This window comes from Solanum lycopersicum, chromosome 10 (assembly GCF_036512215.1).
Source record: "Solanum lycopersicum chromosome 10, SLM_r2.1".
In the NCBI taxonomy this organism is placed as follows: Eukaryota; Viridiplantae; Streptophyta; class Magnoliopsida; order Solanales; family Solanaceae; genus Solanum; species Solanum lycopersicum.
Window position 1 is genome coordinate 59,177,986 of NC_090809.1, and position 18,863 is coordinate 59,196,848.

Genomic DNA, 18,863 nt, shown 5'->3' on the forward strand with positions numbered 1-18,863 from the left:
TTAAATTAAAATGTATATGTGTGTGTATATATATATATATATATATATATATATATATATAATATTTAACTTGTTCTTAGTAAATTTTAATCGAATGAAGTTACATTTACTCAATATTTTTTTTCCTATTTATTTGTTTGTTTATTATTAAGAAATAATAGAAGAGAATTGTAGTTGTGTATAGGTGTTTATTGATTATTTTAATTGATAATTTTTTTATGTATGAATAGTATATGAGTTATGTATTAATCGTGTATGAAGTGAATTTACAATGTTATATGCGAACACTTTTAATTTTTGTAAAAATCTAATATGTATTAATTTGAATTATGTATGAACTGATGTATTTATTTTGTAAGAATTGTGTATTAATTGTATTGACTGTTCTCTAATATGGCAGTGTATCTATGATTTTTCTATGAAATTATATATTATATGAAAGATGTATGAACTGATGCATTCATTTTGTATGATATGTGTATGAATTGCATTGAAAGTACATTAATATAGCAGTATATTTATAATTTTTTTTATGAATTATAAATTAAGTTAAAAGTACTAACTTAGTTTTACCAATTTTATAGGAGAAGAAGGAACAGACACATTTGTCTTCATGTATCAACATGAATGTGTTTGATGATCTATTGACTTTCCTCGGTCAAGACAAGTTCCAACAATTTTTACAGGAAATGCCTTTTGTTTTCATGATTTACACAATATTAAAATCCAATGTTAGTTGTTACGCCATATTTTTCTGCTTGAAAGTGAAAATGACAGAGATGACATGTTTTTCATAAACGCAAATAGTACAGATAAGACTGGTCAATGGACCGGAACCGGTTCACCAGACCGGAATGAATCGATACCGGACCGGACCGGAACCCGTTGACCGGTATTGTCACGATCCAAAATGAGCCGCGAGTGGCACCCACACTTATCCTACTATGTGAGCGAACCAACCAATCTGAACCCCAACATTTTCAACCATAATAAACAGAAAATAATGCGGAAGACTTAAAACTCATTAGCAAAATCAATTAATAACTTCTAAAATTTATCAATTACTATCCCCAAAATCTGGAAGTCATCACCACAAGAACATTCTATCCTCAAATTACTAATCTAAGAGTATCTAGGAAGCTAAAATAAGTAAACAAATGGTCCATGTCCGAACTTCAAGGACATCAAGACATGAATGAGAGAGAATCCAGTCCGAGCTAGGAACAATAGCTCACCCTGAAATTTGATTATGCTGAAGTCTGGCTAGAGTTGCGGTTGAGTCGAAGTTGATGGCACGTTTGCTGCACTCCATAAATAACAAAGAAGAAAATTACAAGTAGGGGTCAGTACAAGGCACAAGTACTGAGTAGATATCATCGGCCAACTCAAAATAGAAAGCAATACATATCAAATAATAACATAAAACCAACCAAATACTTAACAGGTGACAACAACAAGTACCATAACCATTGTCCACAACACCAAGCACATCTATGAGGACTCAAGCCTCCACACCATACTCATTTGGGAAACAGGTTCTTTAAATCTGAGTATATTAGCGTAATTCAAGATTATTCTCTTTACTATACTGGTGTCGGAACGTGACACTCCGATCCCCTCAACATTCATTCATCTTACTATCCTGGTGTCGGAACGTGACACTCTAATCCCCTACTATCCTGGTGTTGGAACGTGATACTCTGATCCTCTACTATCCTGGTGTCGGAACGTGACACTCCGATCCTCTACTATCCTGGTGTCGAAATTTTTTTATCTATGAATAGTATATGAGTTATGTATTAATCGTGTATGAAGTGAATTTACAATGTTATATGCGAACACTTTTAATTTTTTTTAAAATCTAATATGTATTAGTTTGAATTATGTATGAACTAATGTATTTATTTTGTATGAATTGTGTATTAATTGGATTGACTGTTCTTTAATATGGCAGTGTATCTATGATTTTTCTATGAAATTATATATTATATGAAAGATGTATGAACTGATGCATTCATTTTGTATGATATGTGTATGAATTGCATTGAAAGTACATTAATATAGCAGTGCATTTATAATTTTTTTTATGAATTATAAATTAAGTTAAAAGTACTAATTTAGTTTTACCAATTTTATAGGAGAAGAAGGAACAAACACATTTGTCTTCATGTATCAACATGAATGTGTTTGATGATCTATTGACCTTCCTCGGTCAAGACTAGTTCCAACAATTTTTACAGGGAATACCTTTTGTTTTCATGATTTACACAATATTAAAATCCAATGTTAGTTGTTACGCCATATTTTCTGCTTGAAACTGAAAATGACAGAGATAACATGTTTGTCATAAACGTAAATGGTACAGAGTTAAGGTTTGGACTAAAAGAATTTCTGTAACCGGTCTGAAATCTGGATCAATTTCTGATTTTGTTTCAAATCACTCTGTTCCAAATAGAATTATTGCATTTATATTTTGTTCCATATTAAGTTGAGATATTATAGCATTAACAAAACCACTATAAAGAGTAGACGCTTCATATATGATGTCCTCCATCTGAAAATCGACATATTTACCTGTTTCACAACATTAAGATAACATTTAGTATAACATAATACATATAATTGCAAAATAATTCATACACATTTAAAATACATTTCAATGACCTATAAACTACTTAAATTAACTTTTAAAAGATTGTCCATTCATAAAATAAAATTGATAATAATTTCATACACAATTGTTATAACTTTCATCATCACAAGAAAATAATAACTAAACAAAAAAAATAAACAAAAAGAATACAATTTTCATACAAAATTCATACAAAAATATATCAACATTTTACCTTCATATGCCAAACAGAAACATATATTCTAATTTCAACAAAAACCAAATTTCATACATAATTAATACAAGTTTCGTATAAGTTTCATATACGATTAATATAACTATCATACTTCGACGGTCCACAGAATTATAACTACTTATTTTTTGACTAGTGACTGAACACATTGTACCATCAAATTCATTTTCTCTATTTTGTTCATAAATCAAGTATTATGCGAATCTTTCATTTTATTAAAACTCAAACACATCATTTACGTGTTATTTTTCAGATACGGTATATATATCAAATCACTGTTTCATTCAAAAAAAACAAGCTATAATCTATATTACATATCTTAAAATGACCGAAAAAATCGACACAATGTTTTCCATGTTAAATCAACAAATCATAATTATAACAAATGAATCATAATTAAAACCAACTAATGAATTTCACCTTTCACCATGTTTAATTAATATCGACACAATGTTCTCCGTCACAGCAAACCAATTTTTTTCCAATGCCAAAATTTCTTCAATTACTAAAAAAATGAAACTGATATCTGCCGCAAATCTGAAAGAATCGTGAAATTTGGGGATAAAAACAGCTTGTACATTGATGTCAATTTGTTAAAGCTTTTTAAGGAATTAAATCAAAATTTAATCTCATTTAAACTAATTTGAGAGATTTAAGGCAACTAACTAATTTGAATATTTTTTAAATTTCCTTAAAACGTGCTAATAAATTAACACCAATTAATAGCCATTTTCCATTTATATTTTTGTCCGTTTTTTTCTCTTCAATTTTTTTAAATAATTTTTTTTAATTATTTAAAATTAACGTTATATTTTTTTTTAATAATATGTTATAGCTTGAGATATTGAATATTATATATTGAAATACAAACTCTAATGCTATATCTTAATAATATTTATAGAAAATGTTATATACCTAATTTACGCTTTTATTAATCTACTCCACTCATTAACTTTATTTTTCCAATTAACTCATAAAAGAGGGCTTTCATATTTAAACATATGGGCCTTTTCTAATTATAAAAAAAGTAACAAGCTTGTCTCTTAAATTTTAATTGATAAATTCACAATAGCAAAATTTTAAGTCTCTAGTTATCATACTCAGTCTAATGATTAATTGAAGTAGATTTTTAATTATGATGTATCAAATTTAAATTTTAATATAGATAAAAATATTAAGTGATTTCTTTTCATTTAATTATCCTAAATTTAATGAACAAAATTACGTAATAAGTGTTGGTGGTGAAAGGTGATAACTATTTAAAAAATTAATCAAGATGTAGATAGAATTTACTAATAAATAATTGATTAATAAATGAATTTACAAAAAAGAAAAGGCCTCAATAAACAATAATAAGAACACCATGAAAAGAAAAGTTTATTTAAGTACCGCAATTCATTGTTTAATAGATGAGTTTATAGAAGGTTTAGCAAACTCGATAACATAACATTAAAATGAAAAAAAGCGTCATTTTCTTTTTTTAGTGGGTCCTTTCGAATTGGATGCCATTCAGTAAAAGACTCTTCACATGTGACTGTACAAGTTACGGCAGCCCCTGCATCACTTTTTGCATTAAAAAAATCATTTTCGTCTAAATATTTAATTGAACTTATAAGTTCAGTCACTGTTATATAGTAATTGTCTCGACAAATCTGAATACATTGCTTGAGAATTGGTTCCATTGGTTGCTTCATTAAAACTAGATATTGATTATAAGTTCCGTTAGCTTTGGCTAAAGATAATTGTAACATGATATGTGCCAAGCCTTTCTTATCAGCAGAAGAACTTCTAGGATCCGCTCTAAGAGAATCGACGCATAGTTTATCATAAATTGTCTTTTTACAAATATCGTCTATCAAATCTTCATATGAATGAGCCACAAAAGTGAGAGACACGAAAAAAATCACTATCAATGTTCTCATGAGTTTCATCTTCTTCTTTTTTCTTATCTTTTATGTTAAGTGTGGTGTGAAGAGTCATTCTTATCGAATGAAGTATTGGTCAAATCATGCCTCTTTTGCATTTACAATCAAAATCAAGAAGATTGTGTTATCATTATTTTTAATAAGATAATGGTAAAGCAAATTAATATTAAAATTTAAGTTGATATCTTTTAAATTATTTTCCTTTTCTATCAAATTTGAAATAAAGTCAAACTTTATTGGCTTACTTTAATGTATTTTTATCGGTGATTATATCTTGATTGTTCATATAATTAATCAAGATTTAGATAGAATTATAACAAATAATTCATTAATAAAAATAATTTGCCAAAAAAGAGGTCTCAATAAGCAAAAATAAGGACATCTCAAAAAGGTGTTGTAAAAAGAAAAGCAATTATAAAGGCCTCTTATGCATTTATGATGAGAACCAAAGATTGTGTTACCATTTTTTTTAATGAGATAATGGTAGTCAAAATTAATATTAAATTATAAATTTTTATCTTTCAAATTATTTTCCGTTTTCAATTTTGAAATAAAGTCAAATTCTATTGGTTTACTTTGATAAATAAAATTAACTATTTTAATGATCTAATCATAAAATATTTATTTTTTATTCTTGGAGAAAATAAAAGATTAATTATTAATAACCATACATTGAATAATGTAGACAAATTATCACATAAGCAATTTTCGACATTAATTTGTTATTAATGTCGAAAAAAATCATGCTCTTGACAAGATAGTTTTCCATTTACGTAGTTATTTTTTATAAATATCTTTTTTTTTTCATTAATTGAATTAATTAATTAATAATGCTTAGTAAAAATATAAGGAAATGTAAACATGTTCCATGTTCCAGCCGTGTACTACTGTTTTTTCTTCTTGTCATATGTATATACGGTTTCTTTAAACGCAGAACATGTAATACTCTTTCCGTTTTAAAAAGAATGTCCTTATTTTTTTTTTAGTTTGATTAAAAAAGAATGATCTCTTTCCTTTTTTGACAACACTTTAACTTTAACTTTCCACGTGACATGATTTAGACCACAAGATTAAAGAGCATTTTGATACATTTGACATAACTTTAATTTAGAATTACAAGATTAAAAAGTCTTCATTTTTTCTTAAACTCCGTTTCAAGTTAAACTAGACCATTCTTTTTTAAACGGAGAGAGTAATTCATTCATAATTCAAATATAACCAAAATTTATTTATTTCTATTTTATTTATTTTTTGTCAATTTATTTGAGTTTCCATGTATCATTCACAAAACTGTAATTCAATCAAATTTTAAAACAAATTCATTTTGTTTCTTCCAATATTCTAACGTAATTGACCAAGTTAAGAGTTATTAGAGGTCTGACAACTACTTTACATTAAAGACTCAAAATTTGTATATATGGTGAAATCAAAAAGATTGTGTTATCTTCATTTTATGCACAAGATTGAAACATCACCTGGACATTGCATATATATTTTTGCCTAAAATTTAAATTCGACTCAGAAATTAATTAAGTCAAAGAGAGAAAAAACTTATACAAACAATTAAGTATCATATTACTTGTATCTACAGAAAAAACTTATACAAGCAATCCATTTGTCACCATTTATGAAATTTCTAATTGTGAAATTTGATACGATTCACACGTCTCTTTGTATCTGCACCAACTCTTTTATTCTGATATTCCAAATAGCATGGTTGAACTATAGCATATTTGAATATAGTATAGTGAAATACTATTATTCGGACACACAAATAAAGCAGCCATTATAGTACTATAATTTCCGGATCCGTCCCTTGCTGCTATAACATTTGGAGGATGTGAAATATTTTGACATCCTTCGTATTCTAATATAGATAGTAAAATAGTAACGATAGTCAAATTTTTTTGAATTAACGTAAAATATCGAAAACTTAATTTTCTTCAAGTTGACTCATTTTTTTAAGCAAGAAATGTAGAAAATGAAATATGCTTAATTGAACCAATTTGATTAGTTGAAACTTTTACACTCAATAGCTTAATTTAAATCAATAAATTTAAATTACTACATAAAGAAAAACAAAATCACAACAAATTTAAGTGACAAAATAAAGTTACATACTAACATTGCAATATCAAGGAGTAATATAACTACCACTCAACTTATTGCAAAAAGGTATATAAATGTGAAAAGTGGGATATATAAATATTCTGTTTGTTTTTAGATAATAAAGAATGTATGCTTCTTTTTTATTTTAATTCAATATTCATGTTAGAATTTAATTTAATTTATATTTATATACCATAAAACTCATTTTTAAAAAAAGTGCTTCCCATAAAATTGTTTTCATGGCATGCGATTTCTTAAATGAACTCTTATCATACGATAATTGTTTTAAAAAATAAATATTATCAGTTATATCTGTTTATTTTAAGTTTTAAAGTTATATTTGATTAAATTTAATGTAATAGTATAAGTGGGATTGATTATGAATATATTTTAATATTAAGGCCATTAATATTTGATTATATGTGTCTTCAATACTAATTTTGGTTTATTTGGATCAACAACAAATTGAATTTGAGTTTTTAATACTCATTTTACTTTATATAGCTTAACAAACTCAGAATACTAATTTTAAACCATACACAAATACAATTCTCTATTATTTCTTAATAATAAACGAACAAATAATTAAATAGAAAAAAAGATATTAAGTAAATGTGACATCATTCTATTAAAATTTACTCATAAGAAGTTAAATATATTATATACATTTTAATTTAATTAGATTAGAAGCCTCGATTCTTATTAAATTAAAATGTATAATATATATATATATATATATATATATATATATAATATTTAACTTGTTCTTAGTAAATTTTAATAGAATGAAGTTACATTTACTTAATACTTTTTCCTATTTATTTGTTTGTTTATTATTAAGAAATAATAGAAGAGAAGTGTATGGTTTAAAATTAGGGTTACTTGTCAATAAATACGGATAATAAAAGTTATTTTTTTTAATAGAAGAGACATATATGTATGTATAATGCATCTATCAAGAATAATAATGTGTCGTTGTTAAAATAAAAAAAAAATATTGAGATTTGGGGTTTAAATTTGAAAATCCTTCATTCAAATGGACATCAATTACCAATGCGTCAAAGACAATTTTTGTCAAGAGTGTTCGACTTTAAATATATATTCTTTAAATATAGAATTTGACATATATATATATATATATATATATATATATAAATATAATTTTCCGAAAAATGGTGTCCAATTAGACACCTTGGGTGGTTGTGGCTACGCCACTATATACTAGTGTACACATGATGTATAACTATGTATCAACCACATGTAGAGTTTTAAAAATTGAGCTTCATAGCTCTTCAATGTGTGGATTTCAATAGACATAAAGCTCAAATCTTCTTCTAAACTATTTAAATATTGTTATGAGCTTTTTGTATTATTTCAATTTTTTGATATGTTGTTCACTTGAAACTATTAACGTTAGCAACAAATCTAAATTTTCTTGATTCTTCTTCTATTTTTTTTAAATCATTAAATTTTATTTTTAAAAAAAAAAATTATATATGACATTCTTCTAGTTTTTTTGAAAAAAAATTGTATGTCTTGTTCTAAAGAATCTTTCAAAATTAGTGTGATGATTTTTAAAAATTTTATTTTTATAAACGTTTTTAAAATTAGTGATATTTTTTTCTTCATATTTTGTAAGTGTTTTTATCATGAATTTTCATGGGGGGAAGTGGAATAAGAGCCTGTTTGGCTCAGCTTAAAAGCTGGTTTTTGACTTATTTATCTGTTTGGCAATACTCAAAATAACTTATTTTAAGTTAAAAAAAAAATATTTTAAGCCAAAAGTTAAAAGCTGGGGTAGGGTCACTTTTTTTTTTTTTAGCTTATAAGTTGTTTTATGTTGACCACATTTTTACCTTTTTGCCATTAATATTTTTATACAATCTCCAAATTACCCACATAACCCTAACATCTCTTTCTTCCATTTTTCCCTTTTCACGTGTGGATGCTAGACAATTACTATTACTAATGAATGAAAATAAAAAAAATCTTAAATCTTTCAAGTGATTTATTCAAATTATATATTATTAAAATGTAAAATAAGTTGCACATATAACTTAAATAAAAAATTATATTCCTTTTATAAATAATTTGTGATAATAAAGAAATATGTGAATGATAGACAATTATTATTACATGTGAATGAAACTAAAATAAAATCTTAAATCGTTCTTTGATCCATTCAAATTATATATCTTTAAAATTTATAATAAGTTCATATTCCTTTTATAAATAATTTGTGATGAGAAAGAAGTATTTGAATGATAGCAAAAAATAATTATTTATGGCTGTAAAATATAAATTAATTAACTTTTATTATGTTAACAATTTTTAAGGGTATTTCAGACATTTTGATTTAAAAAGCTGTTTATCAGCATTTCTTTGTCAAACACATCAACAACATTTTTTTTAACTTCAGTACTTTTATCCAAACGCATAACTGCTTATTTTAAAAATAAGTTTCAGCACTTTCAAAAGTACTTTTTTTAAAGCTACTTTTATTTAGTCCATCCAAACGGACCCAAGTGGTAGGGCTAAAAAGTGAACAAGATGAAGGAAAAAAACCAAAAAAAAAAACCTCACGCGCTCAAAATGACGCAACACACACAATATGTCAAGTCAACAAAAAGTATCAAAATGACAAAGCTAGAGTCAACATAAGGTGTTTAAAATAAATAACGTCTAGTTAAAATATCTAAGTGAAAATTGACGACAACTTTAAGAGGTTATCGATACATTCGTCCAATAAAAAAAAGTATGACAGTATAAACAAATAGGACCCTTTTATGATTACATAATTTTCCCCATTAATCTGTTATGATTCTATTCGGGTCGGGCCTAGGAAACGGGTCATAGATGACACAAGTTATCCTTAGGGTTTTAGGACCATTGTCTTCTTCGCGAACCTAAATTCTCTCATTGTCAGTTGTCGCTAACTCACCATGACTGCTCAATCTCAAGAAGAAATCTTAGCCGCTCATCTGGAACAACAGCAGATTGAAGTAATTCTCTTCCTCTTGCAACTAGACATAAAGTTCCGAAATGTTTGATTTTGAAGTTCTATAGAAATTTGACTTAATTTTATAGTTTGATTGTATCTACTGTGATTTGTCTATTGTTTATTTTTTTTTGTTTTTACTGATCTGATTTGCTAATCTTGTTGATGTTCATTGTTATTTCTTCTTCTTGAGATGAATTGGGATCTATAAAAAAAATATAGAATGAGCACAAAAAATTTGATGATTTACTTTGTAGATGATCTTTTGAGGCTGTTGTTAATAGAAATAACTAGTTTGCTAGCTTCCACTCTTTTTTTTGCTTAATTGGTGACTCTACCATACTGGGAGATAAGGGATGCTTACTATCCGAGCAACTCCCTCTTGTTGAGTTTGCTTTGGCAGCTACTAGTTTAGATGAGATGTTTTTTTGTGTGTGGAGGAGACTAACTAGTTCGTTACGAGACATGATCAACAATCTCTTTAAGGGAAAGTTTGAGTTTTTTGAGGTGACTAATAGAGTGACTTCCTAGTGTTCTCCATTGTGATTTGCAAGGTAATTTATAATTTAGAGAATTTTTTTTTGGTGAACTATGACGAAAATTGCAGTTGCCTTTTGATTTCCAGCTTGTTATTGTTGTGAGGGAGATCTTAAGGTAGTAACTAGGAAATTATAAAGAGGAGGAAAACAAACGGATGTTAGATCTTCTAGCAGAAGAAATTTAGTTGTTTAAATTTGCTTATGCTCATTTGACATTGACTCGCAAGTTGCAAGTCAGGCCAATTGAGTTGAAAATCGGGCAATACAAAGATGTGCAGAAATGTGCTCCTCACTGAGGTCGTCCTTTCAGGAGTAACATTGGATAAAATGTTGCTCTTTCAATGCATGTCTCAATTGGCTGACTTGACCCTTACTCTCCTGATGCTGGTGCCCTTCTAAGAGATATGGCCATTCTTAGTTCCTTTCCATTCCCTTGGTTTTTGGATTGTGTAAATGGGTATACAATTCCCTCCTTTCCATCACCATAACAAAGCTCTCCCTTCCCCCTCCCTCCAGTCAAAAAACTTCTCTTTTTTCCCCATCACTGCAAGCTCTTCAATAACAACTAGAATCATCCCCTGCCCCTTTCCATCCATCCATCTATCCTCAACCTTTTCCTTTTCCTTACAATGTATGACTTGATTTAGTGGTTCAGTTGTAATTATCATCTTCTTTAAAGACGAGAATATTAGTTGTATTTATGATCTGTACAACAGTTGATGTGATTAAATGTTCAAGAGTAGCTAAATTTTTCTATACTTGTTTATTTGAAAAATCCTTACTGTACTTATGTTTCATAAGAATTGAAAATTTTCATGCTAGTTATTTAGACTTCCTATGTTGTAGTTGCTGCAATACTTTTAAGCATCTTCTGTTTGTTCTTTCATGAGTGAATCAAATTGTTGAATCCTTGTTTTCTGCTTTTCCATAATTATTATGTTTTTGCCTATGCCAAAGAGAACAACAGAAAAAATAAAAAGGTCTTGCAGATTTTATGTGTGGCATCTAATACTTCATTGGTTCATTTGTTGATGTTGAATTAGTGAAGTATTGTCATGTCTTGGTTTTCAATGTCAGCTTTGGTCAAGTGAGAACCAGTTTTGGTCTTCATGTATATTGCTTAACATTTTAAACCAAGTATGATCTTCTTATGTAGTCCGAGGAGCCAATTATTGAGGATGAAGACGACAATGATGAAGACGACGACGATGAAGATGACAAAGATGATGATGATGTTGAAGGTAAGCATACAAGCGTAATTTCATAATTCTGAGCCTGACTTTGCTTCTTGAAGTGTACATTCCTTCTGAGTGGAAACAACTAATTGAATCTTTCTTTCATTTCTAATCACGGAAGGCATGAATATTACATAGTTTACGTGATTATGAGAATAATTTGCTTGTACGGTCCACTTGACAACTTCCCTATTTGTCCAACTATATTTGTTTCCTTCCTCTTTCCTCTTTCCTCTTTTCCATTTGGCTTCATTGATACTTGTGATTTTTTTCTCCATATATTTGGGTTTTACTTTTGCATGCATAGATTAACTAAGTTGGAAATCTTATTGAACAACTAAGCGTGTTCTAACGAGTCTCAATGGGTTCCAGTTCTCCTTGCATAGGTTTCTGCTCAACATCGCTATTGTTTTAAATATATAGGACGAATAGTAAGTGGATGTTTTAACTCTCTTTCTGTGGTCCACAATGCACATAAATACTGGAATTATCAAATCACAAATTGCAGGGGGTAGTGGTAGGTCAAAACAGAGCAGGAGCGAGAAAAAGAGTCGAAAAGCTATGATCAAGCTTGGAATGAAGCCAATCCCCATGGTCAGCCGTGTCACTGTCAAAAAGAGCAAGAATGTTAGTTAATTATGTTATTGCTTTCTTGCTTTTTCTTTTCTATGTTTTCTGTTCTAGTGCTTAGCCTTTCTCCTTACGTTATCTTCCTTGTTTCAGATTCTATTTGTCATCTCAAAACCAGATGTTTTCAAGAGCCCTGCATCAGACACATATGTCATATTTGGTGAGGCAAAGATTGAGGACTTGAGTTCTCAATTGCAGTCTCAAGCTGCTGAGCAGTTCAAGGCTCCTAATTTGAGTAATGTGATATCAAAGCCAGAACCATCAACGGTGGCTCAGGACGATGAGGATGTAGATGAGACTGGTGTAGAACCCAAGGATATCGAGCTGGTGATGACTCAAGCTGGTGTTTCCAGAGCAAAATCTGTCAAGGCTCTCAAGGCTGCAAATGGTGATATTGTCTCTGCCATTATGGAGCTTACAAACTAGAAACTCTTTACTATGTAACTTTTTTTCTTTCTCCAATCTCTTGAGCTGACTATGAATATTAAAGGTTTCAGTTACTGCTTTTCCCATTCAGTTTTACTGTTCTGCTTGCTATCATTGTATACCAGAGACATGCTGAGTTATGCAAACTAAAAAAAAAATGGAGTTGTGAGGTAAAACATTTCTCCCTAAAAGGCGATTCGATATTTATGATTTGCCTGTAATAGTTGATGAGACAACACAGCTATAGCTAATTTTCTTTGTTTCTATTTTTGTTCACATTTGATTTTTATGTACCGACAAAGAAAAAAATCATTATTTTGAAGCTTGCTAATCTAACTTGAATTATATATGTTTTTTCTTCTCCTTTGTCAGTTCTAATAAATGAGATTAAATAAACTGAAACATTACATTGTATATAGATAGCCTATGCTTTTCTCATTTATTGGTTCACCTAGAAATATGTTGGATCATATATCAAAGTCAAGGAGTCCTAGGTTGGTTGAGACTTGAGAGTACTCTTCAAAATTGAAATAAAGTTTCAGTTTCACCTAAGGTGAATAAAATAAATTAACAAATAAATGCTGAGATTATAATAGAGTAGAATAGACGGCGCTCCTCTGAAAAAAATAAAACAAATGTATTACAACCTTTCCATTTGTACGTGAATTTTATTACAACATCTAAAAACAACTGTGGAGTCAATAAAACGCCATTATAAGCAAAACTACAAAAGTTGTCTGCTTTACTCACTAAACAAACAGTTGTCTTTGCAGCAACTCACTTTACTCTCTTTCAACTCCCAAGTTCCATCCCAACCCTAACAGAAAAAAAAGAATAAAAATATAGTCTCTCACCAAAAGAAGAAATTTTGTGAACTTATTTTTTCCAAGAACAAGATAAAGAGGAGGAAGAAGCATGGATTCTTTGTTATGTTACTGTAGAGATGAAGGATGAGAAAAGGGAATTAGACCCACATTGTTGTAAGTGTTTCCAATGGGGAAAGGAGAGGAAGAACAGCCAATACCTAGTACTGCATTGGATGCACAAAGTACAAACCAAAATGCAGAGGATAGGTGTTGTTGTAGGTTCAAAGGGTTGGTGAGTTTTAAATGTGTATTTGTATTGATTCTTGGCTTGGGAGTCTTGATTTCTGCTGTTTTCTTGTTGCCATTCTTCAAGAATGGAGATCTGGGCTATTTGGATCTTGACAACAAGTATAAAGGTACCATTTTTACAGCTCACTGATTAGAAAAAAAAGTGTAATGGTACCATCTTTCTGTGGCTTAATGGCAATATGCTCTGCTTGGGAGATCTTTCTGTGTAATTTGTTGTGTTAGATTGGTAACTACGAGTTTACAATCTGATATTGTACCTTGTGTGAAATTGAGTTACCTTTTTCTGGTGGCTTAGCATAAGTTTCTGGTTTAATTCAGGAAATGTTTTTCTTTGTGTTGTTGACTGAACTGATATGTTTGAGTTTTGGGTTCTTCTAGTTTGGTTTAATGAAGTGAATTTTCAATTACTGAGGCATAAATAAGAAAACTGGAAAGTTATTTGCTGCTAATTTGATATGCAGTTCTAATGGAGATCATATTTTGGCCCAGGAATGGATATTAGCCATGTTCCTAGTTTGTATACATAGATAACATAGTTGTAGGGATTGATATCATATCTGTAGGATCTTCTTTTTTATTCTTTCCATAGTTAGGACTATATGTATTTGTACTTGTTGATTCATGGAATAACATCTCAAAAATTCTCTAACCCTTTAGTTACACAGTATCATAGTCAAGTCCATCTTGTCTGGGATCCCGGTCAACACTCTAGTTGTGCCTGGGCTTGGGGTGGGGTGAGTTAAAAGTACTACATTGGTTAGGGAATAGACTGGTGGTTTGCTTACATGGATTTGGGCAATCCGACCCTCATGAGCTAAATTTGGGGTTGAATTAGGCCCAGGTGCCATATCTTTACACCTCTTAAACACTGGATAATGACATATTTGTCTATGCAATTAAATTTGATATATAATTGCCTTTTTGAGTTTCACCTAGGATTTGTGGTTCGTAATTTAGGCATATAATTGATGAGTCTGTTATTAAAACTTGTATTAAAAGTAACTTGTGTAATCTGTTACATACATTTTTCACTGGTGAAATAAACAAGATAAGATAGTTCATTTTGCTGAGTGTAGCATCAGAATATATACCTATTTATAATTTATGTCTCCTCTAGAAAGAATGTACCTTTAATTGGAATTTAAAAAAGAAATATGGATGTTTTCGAGCTGTTGACTGTTCTTAAAATCTGGTGTACTCGTGCAGTGCTTTATCAGCTGAAGACCCTTACCGTTAAACTAAAGATGTGTTAATGTACCAAACTTTCTTTTGAATTTTGTGGTTTGGTGTACTCGTACTTTATCAACTGAAGATTAACCCTTATCGTCAAACTGAAGATTAACCCTTATCATCAAATTGAAGATGTGTTAATGTACCAAAATGTCTCTTGAATTTTGTGGTTTTAAACATGCAACATAGCTTATATGTAAATTGAAACTGAGGGAGTAGGTTATTATTCCTTATGCTGGAGGTACAAAATTAACCTAATGTTTTTTTCTCATAGCTTAGTTTTCCCACAAGTAACAATCAATGTCATCAACAATTTCGTCTGCTTGTGGCTTTGAGATATGATAAAGGTCTTTTGATAATAGACATAGAATAGAGTTTTCTGTAGGTGAATGCACTCCTCTAGGCATAGAGTAGAACTGTTCTTGAAGAACAATGAAAAGCTTGAAACCTTAGGAGTACATGGAGTCTCCTGGTTGATGGTTTTCTCTTGACAGCGAAAATGACGCATCTCTATGCTGGAACTACATGTCGAGCTGTTAGTTACTTCGAAACTTTTGGTTTGTTTCTCTTCTGAAGTGTTTGAGTAATCTAAATATCCTATTTATATTTGAAAAAAAGAATACCTATTATCAATCATATGCTCATGCAAATATTTTTAGCTTTTCACGTCAATGTGTTTTGCGGTTTTCCAGGTCATGATATAGTTGCCAGTTTCATGCTTGAGAAGCCAGTTATGTTTGTCAATGATAACATTTTGCAACTTGCAGATGATATTTTTGATGAAATAAGTGTTTCCCATACTAAAGTATGTCGAATAATTCTTGTCTCCCTTATCTTTGTTATTCTTCCTTAGCTTAATTTTCTTTTGACATTTCTTCCCTCTCACACTAATTTTATGCTTCTAACAGGTGGAAATAATATCATTAGAAAATATAGCTGGAACGAATATCACAGAGGTCATCTTTGCAGTTGACTCTGAAGTGAAAAATGGGAGGATCTCTCTTACTGCTCTGAGTTTAGTCCGGTCGGAATTTGAAGCTGTAATTACTGGCCAATCAGCTCTGCACTTGACAGCAACTTTGTTTGGCGATCCTTTTTCCTTTGATGTGCTGAAATTCAGAGGTGGGATTACTGTGAGCCCCAAACAGAGTGGATTCCTCATGCAGCAATTCCAGATGCATTTCAACTTCACGTTGAACTTTTCAATTGATGAAATTCAAGATAATTTTCATGAACTAAAAAGCCAGCTCAAATCTGGATTACATCTTTCATCATATGAGGTCTGTGATTATGATTGCAGTTAGCTGCATTGACATATATATCTTTCCTCTGCTATCATTCTTCATTCCCTTAACAATATTTTTGTTTTGAAGCAAGTGCTTTGTGATCTATCGTCCTGTTTCCAGCTCTACATTCTCTGGCTTATATTACTTTCTTGACACATTTAGCTTTTAAATGTTTTATCTTGTTATGGCTGATTGATTGTAGTAAGGCTTTTGTTTTTATATTTGCTTATTTCATCTAAGTTTTTCAGTTTGTTATATATGTAAATCTCCTGGTAAAAAACGCATAATATAATCACGTGGGCTCTGCCTGCACATGTTCGAATCTGCTGTGCACACAGTTGAGCTACTTGATTTTTCATTCTCAAAAAAAGAATATATGTATAATTCCTAACTCATGCAGGCAGTCATTTGAAAGGGAAGTAGTTATATATCAAAATAAACAGGTTATTTATATTATGAAACCCCTATCATATTTCTTTTCAGTTGAATGTTTTCTATGGTTATCCTCTCGGTTATTCTAGGATGTATCGATCTGATAGTGCAGCCCCTTGGCAGAGCATCATTGTTTACTATTTCTTCTCCTAAAGGGATCTATACGACTAAGACTGTGTGAGGCATTAGATATGTTTGTGTTTGAAGCTCTGGGTTTTGTTACCAATTCAGCAAACCTCATTAACACAAGTATCATTTTTTCTCGCTCAAAAAGATCCATATATATGCAGTTGTTTTATCCAAAAGGCAAAAGGTTTGGATTGTCTCATTCGCTAGCAATCTGCTACTATCCAACAAAGTACTTTTCAAACACAAATATACTTGAAACACATTCTATCTTTATCTTTACACGCACTAAATGCAGTATCACCGTGATCACAACAGAGGATTTCTTGGTTTGTTTATGCTCCTGTTAGCTGCTTGCATCTTTTTGCTATTAGGTGTTTATTACTTGAAAAACATAGTTCTTTCATTATTTGTTACTTAGAAGAGCATTCTTTGTTGATGTAAGCATGTTGATTCTCTTTCTTTTTCCTCTTTACAATGCAGAACTTGTATATGAGTTTGACTAATACAAGAGGGTCAACTGTGGATCCTCCCACTATTGTTCAGTGTAAAGTCCTTTTTGCAGTTGGGTTAAATCCCTCCAGTTCAAGGTTGAAGCAGTTGGCTCAGACAATTGATTCTCATTCTGAAAACCTTGGCCTCAATAACACCGTATTTGGAAGGGTTAAACAAGTTAGCCTGTCCTCTGATTTACCACATTCTCGAGGTGGTGATGGGGGTAGTCCCACACCTTCTCCAGCTCCACTACCTCATCATCAACACCACTACCATCATCGTTCAAACTTCGCTCCTGCAATATCACCTGCTCCAAAGGTTGGGAAAGGTGGATCTATTAGCAGGCAAGTTTCACCTATATCCGCACCAAAGCCAGCATCTGCAACAGTACTTCCACCTTCCCCTGCTCCTGCTCCCGCACTACACGAAGGACATGAGGCCCAGCCTCCTTGTCATTTTGGGAGATTTCCAAGAAAGGCGAATAGTCACTCGCATATAGCTCCTGCTCGAGCACCAGTCCCTGCACCTCATAATACTCCCTCGCGGCACCAGCAAGTACATGCTCCAACTCCTACCCCACATGAAATCACTGCATCAAGTCCATTGCCCAATGTAGTGTATGCTCATGTTCATCCTCCATCAAGGAGTAATTCTGTTGCACAGCCTCCTGACAGATTTACGTCAACTTCACCCTTGCCATCTTCATGTCAGTACTTTCTTGAGAATCTTGTATTTACTTCACTTTTGTTTGTAATATTTTTTTTCCTTAATGCTAAATTGATGCATTGACATATGCACTTGCAGCTTCTGAAGGGATTCTTTCGTCAAAATTCTGGGCTTTCCCGCTGTTCCTACTTGTACTACTTCCATAGCAGCAGGATGAGGGGAAATTATTTTTTTGGTAACCAAACTTGCCTCCAGCATTGTGTAAGTTCCACGTCATTCCATCCGGGCAAAGAAACAAACTTGAGGAGTTTGCAGGGAGGAGAGCAATGCCAAAAGGGCATCTCTCACGCTTGCATAAATGTGTGTTATTGTTGTATTCTTGTAAATATTTCTATAAAGATTCAGTGCTGCAATCCAATTTTAGGTCAAAGTCACAGAGGTGACAGGCCTGTGATGACTTGCATTGGCACTGTTGTGTATCATACCTTCTTGCATAAACACAAGGAGGGGAAAACACAACCAAGAAATGTATAATAAGCTTTTTTGTTCCTAACATCTTCCTAGTCTATCATTTGTGATCTTTACTTCTTTAGTACTGACTGGCAATTTGTTTTTACTATGTCTCAGTTGTACTAGTGAAGAGTATGGTGTTTCAGGTATCACGATCTGATGGTTTACCACAAAAATAAATCTGTCTTTATGTATTATCAAATGGATATTAGAAACTAATCTTGCAAAATAACTCTTTTTTACTATGGTGGACGGTGGTGTTCGAGTCAGCTTGTGT

At 30.9% G+C, this 18,863-nt stretch overlaps 2 protein-coding genes across 4 annotated transcripts; both read left to right on the forward strand.

The window, feature by feature from the left end:
• Positions 1–9,699: 9,699 nt before the first annotated feature.
• Positions 9,700–12,902, forward strand: LOC101260092 (nascent polypeptide-associated complex subunit alpha-like protein 1). Its single transcript, XM_004249060.5, has 4 exons — positions 9,700–9,900; positions 11,592–11,676; positions 12,179–12,297; positions 12,394–12,902. The coding sequence occupies exons 1-4, from the start codon at positions 9,841–9,843 to the stop codon at positions 12,724–12,726; spliced, it is 597 nt and encodes a 198-aa protein (XP_004249108.1). The 5' UTR covers positions 9,700–9,840; the 3' UTR covers positions 12,727–12,902.
• Positions 12,903–13,331: 429 nt separating this feature from the next.
• Positions 13,332–18,629, forward strand: LOC101260385 (vacuolar protein-sorting protein bro1-like). 3 transcript variants are annotated; one of them, XM_004249061.5, is made up of 5 exons: positions 13,332–13,948; positions 15,764–15,876; positions 15,980–16,351; positions 17,399–18,116; positions 18,215–18,629. In XM_004249061.5, the coding sequence occupies exons 1-5, from the start codon at positions 13,720–13,722 to the stop codon at positions 18,280–18,282; spliced, it is 1,500 nt and encodes a 499-aa protein (XP_004249109.1). In that variant the 5' UTR covers positions 13,332–13,719; the 3' UTR covers positions 18,283–18,629. The 3 variants fall into 3 exon arrangements, with proteins under 3 accessions (XP_004249109.1, XP_069146721.1, XP_069146720.1); XM_069290619.1 differs by having other exon boundaries at positions 13,471–15,628; XM_069290620.1 differs by lacking the exon at positions 15,764–15,876 and having other exon boundaries at positions 13,438–13,948.
• Positions 18,630–18,863: the final 234 nt, after the last annotated feature.

What these genes read in the sequence shown, in the direction of transcription:
- LOC101260092 (XM_004249060.5), top strand. Translation starts at nt 9,841, where the DNA reads ATGACTGCTCAATCTCAAGAAGAAATCTTAGCCGCTCATCTGGAACAA. An exon ending in AGATGATGATGATGTTGAAG is followed by an intron (nt 11,677 to 12,178) that starts GTAAGCATACAA and finishes CACAAATTGCAG; the next exon opens with GGGGTAGTGGTAGGTCAAAA. An exon ending in CTGTCAAAAAGAGCAAGAAT is followed by an intron (nt 12,298 to 12,393) that starts GTTAGTTAATTA and finishes TCCTTGTTTCAG; the next exon opens with ATTCTATTTGTCATCTCAAA.
- LOC101260385 (XM_004249061.5), top strand. Translation starts at nt 13,720, where the DNA reads ATGGGGAAAGGAGAGGAAGAACAGCCAATACCTAGTACTGCATTGGAT. An exon ending in TAAGTGTTTCCCATACTAAA is followed by an intron (nt 15,877 to 15,979) that starts GTATGTCGAATA and finishes TGCTTCTAACAG; the next exon opens with GTGGAAATAATATCATTAGA. An exon ending in TACATCTTTCATCATATGAG is followed by an intron (nt 16,352 to 17,398) that starts GTCTGTGATTAT and finishes TTTACAATGCAG; the next exon opens with AACTTGTATATGAGTTTGAC.